Source organism: Nanorana parkeri, unplaced genomic scaffold, assembly GCF_000935625.1.
Source record: "Nanorana parkeri isolate BGI_ZX_2015 unplaced genomic scaffold, ASM93562v1 scaffold24, whole genome shotgun sequence".
Lineage (NCBI taxonomy): Eukaryota > Metazoa > Chordata > Amphibia > Anura > Dicroglossidae > Nanorana > Nanorana parkeri.
Window position 1 is genome coordinate 2,420,510 of NW_017306292.1, and position 10,925 is coordinate 2,431,434.

The 10,925-nt window shown below is 39.5% G+C and overlaps 1 protein-coding gene across 1 annotated transcript in view; it reads right to left on the minus strand.

Annotated features, from left to right (window-relative positions):
• Positions 1-322: 322 nt before the first annotated feature.
• Positions 323-10,925, minus strand: part of YIPF7 (Yip1 domain family member 7) — a 29,459-nt gene continuing 18,856 nt past the window's right edge. Inside the window, exon 5 of the mRNA XM_018564485.1 lies at positions 323-485. Coding sequence (XP_018419987.1) covers positions 323-485 — 163 coding nt within the window. The remainder of the gene's footprint in view (positions 486-10,925) is intronic.

Here is a 10,925-nt window from a genome sequence, read left to right on the forward strand (position 1 = left end):
GCTGGGTACAAGCTGTGGAAATTGCAGGGAGTTCTGGTGATTGATCCAAGTATACCCCCCAGATGTGTTGACTCCCGCGTGCTCGACCCCCCTCCCCCCCCCATCACCATATTTTCCAGGCTGCGCTGCCCCTCTTGCGGGAGAGCCATGGTGTATTTTGGAGGAGACAAGGAAGGAAGACCAGTGAACATCTGTTAATTTGAAAAGGTCATTTGTTATCAATAAAACAAAATGATATTGCCTTGCTATTACCAGAAATATAGAGAACGTGCATGGGTTTTCCCACGTGTTTTCCTAAATTAATTTAAAGGCACACTGCATTTCAGAACACAGTTAATAATGCAAATAATCCATAAAGCAATGCACATGGATAGGCTATAAGAAGCTGCTGTCCTTCCATTGCCAGTGTAGAGATGAAGATTTTTGAGGCTGAGAAGCTGCACCAACCTATTATAGCTGTTGCCAAGATGGTCCCAGCAATTCCCCTGGAAATAAAAAACAAAAGAGTTTATAAATTTCACCTAATGCTACTTGTATCTATACAGGTCACTAAGCATAATCTCAGTGTGATTTCAGAAAAACATCAGCTTTTTTTTTTTTATGAGGGTCCAAAAAGCATTAAAAACCAAACTCCAGTATGGACAAAAAAAAGCACAAGGAATAAGGTAAGCTATTCACTTTATTCATCAGTTCAGCTTTAATGTTTATTGAGTCTCTAAGGGATAAGCAGAAAAATTCTAATTGGGATCATGCATGGACATCGTTCCTCCTAAGAACGGGCACGTGAAAATCAGGAGAAAAAAGACTGCTTCCCCTTAGAAAAGGTGTGTACTCCACTTTGGTCTCGGTACTCTCTGCAAGCAATTAAAAATGTTCAGGATGTCAAATGTCAGACTGCATATTAGCTGCTCCCCCTTCTCTAACCAGAAGATGACAAAAGTGTTAATTGCTATAATTGCTAGTGAGAGATTTAAACAACTCCACAATATAAAACAAAATTCTGTTTTTTCACTAGACCAGAGTTCTATAATAGAAAACCTTTCAAAATGATTATAACTATTATTTATTATGATCAATTTTGTATTGCTGTTGTTTATATTATTGTTATTGTCTAATTATTTTATGTCCCAGCATTGTAGAACTGTGGAAAAAACTGTCTACAATACAATTTTAAGTTTATCTTAATGAAAATTGTCATATATATGCTATATATGACATTTAATCCCTTATGACTGAGCTTTTTTTCACCTTTTGTTTGTTAATCACTGACGCACTTTTTACATTTTTGCTGTGTGATTCTTCCACGGCAGTAATATACTTTCTGCACCCACACATATCATATACAGATGTTCCTCGCTTACCGACTTACCTGTTTTGCGACCACTCGCACTTACGACGGACCGCCGATCGACCTTGTGCGTCAACGTCAGTGCGCCGTGTCACCGGCGAAAGTGGTGTCCTCTGATCTTCACTGCGGGTCCCGGTAAGTATTTTCATTGCCCGATGTACAGTACACTGTTCGGTACTGTACATCGGCAACGCTATACAGTACTGTACTAATGCAGTACAGTACTGTATAGAGTTCCTCACTTAACGACCAATCCGTTTAACGACCTGGTCGTAGGAACGGAACTCGGTCGTTAAGTGAGGAATGCCTGTATTGTTTTTAGAAGACAGATAGGGCTATATATTTATATCACATATGTGTGCCTAACGCCTCACTGAACGAAAACATTTTTTTTTTTTTTAAATAAGGAAAAAACTTAAAGAAAACACTTTAGAAAGATAGCACAGCCAAACAAATTCATTAAAACAATTTCATTTATTTGTCCTTTATTTGGAAACACCTCACATTCCTAAGATCTCATCAATTGTTCTGTACTTAAAAGCCTAAAACTGAAAGCTTACATTTAAATAGTTTTTTCTCTAAAAGCGAATAGTTGTCCCAAGGTTAGACAGGTGGCATACAATGTCACTATCACACACATACTTAGTGACAGCGACATAGTTTGAATATTGCGTCATGAGGGGGTTAAATAAAAAAAATTACCCCTACGGTTGAAAAACAAATCTGCAGCTCTGCTGCAGATTTTCATTGTAAGGGATTCATTTTTATAATAATTATAATATAAAAATATATTTTTATATATAATTTTTTTAATGTATTTTTATTTTTTCACACATTTTAACTTCTTTGGCTGTCAGTTATTGCTGACAGGGAGAAAAGGGGGGGACATAACAAGCCAGTGTTTGTCAATTATATCAATCGGTCATGCCATGTCACTATGACTGCTTGATAATTTAAATACATTTTTGGTTATTATTAGACTGCCATAAACTCAGGGACAGCCAATAATAACCTTAGTGAGACCTACATGCACTGCAGCATGTCAGGCTCAGATGCCACTAAAGACTTCTGATCGTTGTGGCAACCAGCCTGAAACAGGCATCTTTCAGCTTTTGCTGAATGCTTCCATGCTGAAGCATTCAGCAAAATGCCGGTACACATCAGGATTTGATAATCCCGATGTGTACAGCTGCCTAACAGTGATAGGAAGTGAGGTTCACAATGCACTCCTATCACTGTCAGACACCCAATTACTGAAAGTGATCAGCTGTCTGAAACTGCTTAAATCTTTAATTGATGGATGTATCGTTAGTGAGGCATCCATTAATGAATGGTAGCTTCTGATCTCAGAGGTTACCTGCATTCCACAGCCCTGAATAACTAGGCACTTAGTGACGGGGGATGTACAGTTGTTAGTGAGGCATCCACTAATGAACGGTAACCACTAACCTCCGCGGTTACCGGCATTCCGGAGCCCTGAATAGCTGTGCACTTAGCTGTGTGACGGGGGACGTACAGTGTATGTCTCCCGTTGCTAAGGGGTTAAATTACATTATTTTTTGTGCCCTATGACAGTGCCCAGCTCCACAAGCCCTTTGTTGACAATCCTTTGACTATTAGCCCTAAAAATGGCCACAACTGATTTTCAAGATTCATCTCGATTGACTTTAATGTGGTTCAGATTCCAGTTCACAATTTCTGTAGTTCGTCAAACAGCCAGCGAATCGAACCCAGGTTGTTTTTGCTTTTAGTTACTAATGGACTACCACAGAATATGTGCATTGTGTACAACTGTTCGGTTATGTGAAGAGAGAGAAACAGACAGGCAAAAATTTGACAGAAAACAGATAAAAAAGATACCAGCTATACAGATCAATTATTTAGGTAATGCTCTGAGCGGCATTCGGCTTGGTTATTCTGCTCGGTACATCCATACAAAATCAGTGAAAATATTCGGGGGGATAAAACGGTTGAAAACGATTTTTAAAATGTAACTAAATAGTAAAATTTTAAAATAAAGATATTTTAAAAAAGAAAAATAGTTGGGCGAAGTTAGCAGTGACAGCTAGCTCCGCCCAACAGTTTCCTATTGGCCGACACCTGCTAGAGTCTTCTATGAGTCTTCTAGCAGGCCCAGGCCAATGAATAACATGACGTCACAGCCGGCTCCGCCCAGTTGTTATTGTTTAATGACAGTTCAGCGTCCCCATTCAGGTCATTTGGGGACGCTGATCTGTCATTACAACTGGGCGGATCCAGCCGTGTTATCACGGCTGGCTCTGCCGAGCTGTCATTTGGGGGGCGAATGGCCGGCCTTCGGGCATATGCCTTCAGCTCGGCTGAGCCACCCAGCCGCCTTCGGCAGCTGTACGGGCTGTAGTGAATTGGCCCATACAGCAGCCCTTCGGTTCGACTGAACTGAATGCCTCTGGCGGCCGAAGAATCAGCTGAAGCTATGGCTGGATCCTTTGGCTCCTTCGTGAAAAATAAATCCCTCTTGTGCTTTTTATTAGACAAAGATTAAACTCAAAATTGACCTTTCTTCAGACCACTGTCTCATGTTTATTAAGGTGGTTGAGCCGAACGTGAGTCCTAGCCACCGGGCATCGTGTATTGACTCGATGCCCGGATTCCTGAAACCGGAAGTTCGGGTATCGGGTGAGTCATCGGAGCATTTGGGAAGTACGAGTACTCGCCCAAATACTCGGTATCGGCCCCGATACTGATACTAGTATTGGTATCGGTACATCCCTAATTTCAAATGCTGAAACTAATGCTAAAGCACTTACAATGGATACTGATCCTTGTTGTTTAAAAGTTTTAGCTTCCTGTAGAATCAGCTGGTCCCCTGAGTACTGGTCCTGACTTCCTGTTTTAGGGTGGCCCCTTTCTCTAGCAGGGTTCTATGCAGTCACCTTTTTGTGTGCTAGTAAGCTATATGTGTATCCACAAACACACAGGCACAGCAAGGCAAGCCACGTCCCCTGCTCCCCCCTCCTCCTTTCTCTCTTCTCCAAGATAGTAGATGGACAACTGCTTGGGACTGCACTGTTTCTTGCAATCTTGTACTCAGCAGGAAGTTCAGGGAAGGGGGCTCAGAGAGTTGGAGCCAGCTGTTCGAAACATGATGCCTGTAAGTGCTTGGCATAAATTGACAGAAGTAGTTTGCTGGGCAATGTACAGTATATTGTTTTGATCTGCATTCATTATTGATAAAAGTTTGAGAGTTTAATATTACTTTAACAGTGGTTTCTTTTCTTTCTACACAGCTTTTCTGACAAAAATCTAAATAATGAGAATTGATAGGGTAAAAATACTATAAATCAAATAATGACTGACATTGAAAACGCATAAGACTAGAGAGAACTCGATGTTGTGTATAGGTCAGATCAACATTCCCCACCTTATTACAGGACAGCTGGAACCATTGTTTGGGGACTAGGATCTCATAGCCAAGAGCTAAGCTAATGTATATAATTTGTTGTGATTTTTGTTGCCATTATGCTGCTGTTGTTTTTTTGTTTTTTAAAGAAAGTGTTAACATGGTGTAATTACAAACCTGGAAGCATACAGTATGTGTTAATAGATGTTGTGGTGATACTAGCAGCATACAGATTAATAACCACATAATCTTATTTGCCCTGGTATAAATTACATTTCTTCCCTTTAAGATACAGTTTAATCCTTGTATCAGAAAATCCGGATCTATAACTGCAGCCCTCTGACATGAAATCTCATTAAATAATCTCTTTTGGTCCATTTGCTTTATTTAAAATCTATCAAGCATCATGTGGACTCAATCTGTGAAGTGAAAATAGATCTTTATCCTCTAATTGAAATGGTTACACATGAATGCAGTGGGAAAACGGTATAAAATAAGTTTTTTTTAAAAAGTGTTTCAATCTGACCTTCTGGTGTTATTTTATCACATGGAAAAGCTTGTTATGCATTTAAAGGATGGCAACTGAAAAAGGAATATAGACCCAATTATAATATATATACAGTATATGTTTATGTTTTAATGCAGTAATAGCCCTGTTTAAAGGAGAACTATGGGGTCAGTGTTTTTCCCCATAGTTCTCCTTGGGGTAACGGGAGGACACAAACTAGCGTCCTACGACCTGTGACAGTCTCATTGTCACAGGTCGGCTTAGAACTATGACGTGAGTGGAAATCACTCATGTCATAGTTCTCCTTTAAACTCTATGTTGCTCTGCTGGTGAGCTTACAGAGGACTAAGGTCTCTCTTTCTAATCCCATGTGACAAATGGCCATCCAGGCATATCCGCCTCCCCAAATCCAAAAGTAGCCAGAAATTACATATATATGCAAATTATTCGTCCCCATTTTGACTGGACCCAGCAGGATACATGAGTGAGGATTCTTGCAGCAGACTCTGGGGAGGGTGTATGATATTCCTACGGGTACCACTGACTGTAATTTTATGATGTGTCTATAACCTAATTATGAATATATGGTAATAAATTCAGATCTCCTGTGACAATGTTCCCTTCCTGCTTTCCTCACTCCCTATTAGCCAGGAAGGCCACCCATGCACGATGAAGAACCCTGGGGGTAAGTGTCAATGACAGACTGGGCTCACAGCAAAAGGTATATCTGTAAAAAAAATCACCCTAAAAGGCTCACTAGAATTTAATGACCCGAAAAAAACATGAAGGGCCAACTGTACCCTGAAGCCCTACCACATGGTTCCCTTCACTCTCTTTACTCCTCTGTGTAAAACCTGCATCTGCTATATCACAACTAGCCCTTCAAGATCAAAAGTACCCCAACAGACAACAAAGTCAGCGTGTAAGAGGTTCTCAGGGCTAGAACTGCCCTCAAGACATCAAGGTTAATGTAAAAGATCTGTTGTGGAGCTCTCCCACTCTACTTTTTGGGACTCTAGCAGTTGGATTAGGCCCTAGACAAGCAGCTAATTTCAGCTTGCAGTTTTTGTGAAGCGAAGAAGACCAAAGTTACTATTCTTCATGATTATTATTATTACTGCTACTACAACTATAACTTTTACATCTGTAAAAAAAAGTCAAGGCAACTGGACTTGCTGTATTTTTCTTGAAGACGTTTCACTGGTCATCCAACCAGCTTTCTCAATTCAGAATGACTTGTACAAGACTTCTCTGGGAATAAATATGGTGAATGTTGCTTCAATACACATAGTCTGTTAGTCACAACCAGGTGTTGATTTCATTTGCATAATTGGAGCTAGGAGGTGTTATTAACTTGCACAGAGAGAGGTGTTAAAACAGCATTGTATATGGCAGACAATAGATGTCTCACCACCCCACCTCTATTCAAGCTTGGCTTTCCCATTTTTACATAAATGGCCTCTTTCACACCTCTTTTAAACCAGTCCTCCTCCCTGTCTAGGATGCGTACTTGACTGTCTTCAAAGGAGTGACCTTTTTCCTTTAGATGTCGGTACACTGCTGAATCCTGACCAGAGGGTTTTGCTCCCCTATGCTGTGCCATACGCTAGTGTAGCTGCTGCTTTGTTTCACCGTCATACAATTCTGAGCACTCCTCACTGCACTGGACTGCATACACAATGTTGTTCATCTTGTGTTTTGGCATTGGGTCTTTTGGGTGAACCAGTTGTTGCCTCAGTGTATTGCTGGGTTTAAAGCAGACAGGGATGTGATGTTTTTTTAAAACCCTTCTGAGTTTCTCAGACACCCCAGCTACATATGGAATGACCAAATTCTTCCGTGTGTCATGCGTTTCACCCTCACTGGTACTCTTGGCATTCTGTACTCTTCTTTCTGTTTTGACAAAAGCCCAGTCTGGATACCCACAAGTTTTAAGGGCCCCGTTGAGGTGTTTGAATTCCTTTTGTCTTGGCTTGTCTTGGGAAATTTCTCTGCCCAGTGGTGTAGAGTCCTGATGACTCCCAGTTTGTGGTCTAGAGGGTTGTGGGAGTCAAATAGCAGGTACCGGTCCGTGTGTTTTGGTTTTTGGTAGACCTCTATTTCCAGCCTCCTTCCCTCTTCTACTGTTACTAAACAGTCCAAGAAAGCCAGTTTGTTGTTTTTCATACCTTCCCACGTAAACTTGATCTTATGATCTACTGAGTTGATATGATATCAGACACCTGTGTTTTAAGAAAGGTCTCTGATCCCTTAAAACTAAAGTAAGGAAGACTGGTCAGAACTGGTGCACTAAGAGAGTAAGCAAGCCTTGGCCACAAGCAATATTTTGCTACAGGAGGAAATAAAAAATAAAAATACATTTTAAAAAAATGACACTTCTTACACAGAAGAATAATTAAAGATACTGAAGTTGCATTACAAAAGGCAAATAGGCAGTTCAGTTTGCAAGGGAATGTTCCCTTGTCTTATTGAATTGGGTAAAGATTTGCTGACTACCATCGTCCAATCATAAGTAAGCACAAATGCATTTTTTACTTTCGTTGCACTTGACTGGATATTCTTTGCAATGTGAATTTTAATAATATTCACTAAAAAGTGAAAATTCTCTTGCAAATTAAACAATCTATTTGACTTTAGTAAATACACCCCACCATCTTATTGTGCCAGGTACAAACTAGGCAGAGGCAACAGGTGGCAGCCTCGGTCAAGTAATCTTCGTGTTATTTCCTGGAGATGAAAAATATTTCATGTGAATACACATTTTCATGTGCGCAGCAGCTATGTAAGAATGGTTTGGTAATGTCTTTTATTTGTTTATGTGAAGCAAGTTAATCTTGACATTAGAAACTACATATCCTGACATCCTTTACCCTAAGTCTATAAAATTTTGATCAGCTGGCATAGTGGTTTTATTTACTGTGCAGTGATAGATAAGAGATAATGCTGGCATCTCCTAAGTTGGTTTGGAATTGCACAGCTTCTTGTTGCCTTGAACTCAAAAAATATTTTATCCACAAGCATAGTTGAGCAGGACAGATGGTGCTCCCTGCTAAGGCTGCTGGTTTTGATCTTTCCTGCACTTTAATAGATAATCTACTTCTAAATGCAGCTGTTGTCTTTGATTATTCTTCAACATTATGGTCACTCATCACTGTTTTGCACGGCCATGACCTTTTGTACATAGTACCAACAAAAGCCTGTTACTGCAACTTTTTCTATAAAATAATACAACTTTATATTACAAAAAGTATGCTTCATACAGGAAGGTATTCATTTTTAAAACTATCCAAACGTGTACTTCCAACAGCTTGGTGTATTGGTATACAGGTGAATAAATGGATCCGCTGACCCATGGATGGAAATAGTTTATAGTTGTGTGACCTAGGCAGAGAATCTTCTGGACACAAGCCCCATTCTTATGTTCTCTGTTGAAGTATTTAAAATGACACTAAACTCAGGAGTTAGATCTTAAAAATACATTCAAGTACCTTAACTATTACCAAAACATTTAGCTTATTTGTGGAGCACTCAGCTGTAGATCCTCAAATCATCTTTGTGCTGACATTGTCCTTCCTTCTGGAGGGTGGCTACATTTGTTGTCTATGGTCCTTGTGTGTGTTATAAAGTAGCCACCACTCCAAGCTCACTCCCGTGATGGACTACAATCTCAATACCAATTAGTAAACTAAACGTGAGATTGTAGTCCATCATGGGAGCGAGCTTGGAGTGGTGGTTACTTTACAACACACACAGTGACCATGGGGAACAAAAGTATACATCCTCCAGAAGGAAAGACACAGTCAGCATGAATTTAGAGATGATTTTAGGATCTACAGCTGAGTGATAAACAAATAAGATATTTGTTAATATTTAAGGTACTTGAATGGATTGCTAAGATTTAATTACATAGTCAGGTTGAAAAAAAGACACACGTTTATCGAGTTCAACCTATAGAGATAAAAGAAGAGGAAAAAAAAGAAAAACTTAAAACAGAATGCAATACCCACAGTTACCCACTGTTGATCCAGAGAAAGGCAAAAAAAAACCCTATTAAGCATAGTTCAATTTGCTCCACCAGGCGAAAAAAATTCTGAACATATCCTGAACCTTGAACCTTGGGGGACAACACTAACAACCTCAAACCAAGCACAGTATGAATCATTGATCACCGCTCTCTAAATACGGTCCTTAAGCCAGTTTTCTATCCAATTACAGATTGAATACTCTGACTGAATAATTCCAAGTTTTGTGTCACTTTAAATAATAAAGACTGGCCATTTCAGAATGGGACAGTCGGGATATCTCAGAATTCTTTTTCCTTAAGTAAGATCAGACCCAGCAAGGAATGGATTGTTCAATGCCCTTTTGAATTGTTTTGGAAATGTTTTCTTTATAGATAGATTTAACCCTTCTCTTTTTATCCCTGCTGCCTCCAAGTTTAACATAAGTGAAATATAAGAATTCCAAAGTAATCCTTTGCTTGTGCACCAAACAAAAGGGTGACACATAACCCATCCCCATGGTTGCTTGTCATGCTGAAGAACCTGAAGTGAGAAAGAGCTCCATATCTTCTAGCAACAGAATTATTCTAAGTAGTAGGCTACATTTTTTTTTTAAATCCCCCAGTCTTGATGCACCCACCCAAGCTAAGCTGCATTTAGGCTGGTATGAACCACAAATTATAAACTTGAAGTTCTACAAAAGTAGGTATTAGTCAGGCCATCCCAACTTAAAATGGAAATTCAGCAAATACATAGTTTTTCTTTTTAATAGAACATGAAAGGTATGGAATTACTGTAAAAAATATTGGTCTCTGTGTTCTGATTGGGGAGATTTTTATACACTTTCTTGTGTATTTGCCACCGGGACAAGACGTGAGGGAACAATCTTCTCAATGGGGACACAGACAGTGACAAAAGGTTAACGAAGACCCTCAGTCTTCCCCACTTTATATAAAACATCGATCCAAAATCCAAAAAGTTACTTTTCTAGAGCTTTGTTGCTTGCACCATTTATCAAGGGTCATCAATTACAAGCCTTTCAAATTCTTCAATAGAATTTTATTTGAACACCCTCCAAGCCATTTGACCCATTTGACAAGCAGTTTTAGAGCATTAAGTGCAGACTGAATGGACCTTATATCTTACTGGAGAATGCTTTCTATATATGAAAGTGTTCTATAATGCTCCAGGGGGTGATAGAGCAAGATATTACCAACACCAAACAAAAAAGACAGCAAGCACAAAAAGCCATAATTCACCTCACAAATCAACCCCTCCTTTTGTTAGAAATCACAATATATTTTCTGCTTAGCAGAAGTTAAATCTACTCCTCCCAGGCTGCTGAGAAGTATGTGCAAAGGCTTGGAGAAAGCTTTGCAAATACTACATGAGCATGACGTAAATACTTGGCAAATGCATGCAAATGCTGGTAGCATTTAAGGCCCTGATTTAAGGCCCTAGAAAAGATTCTGTTTGTCATTGTTCATATAAATGAGAACTAACCCTCTTCCCAGCAGAAGTGAGCTTTTAACATTCATTTACAGTAGATACAGTTTATAATACCCCAACTTTCTGTCAGCTTGCCAACATTAAACCTTTTTTAAACAGATTATACACTTGCTTAAGCAGTGGTCCAGGAACATGAGTCCTAATTGTGACAGCCACAACGGTGTCTTGGTTCCAGGA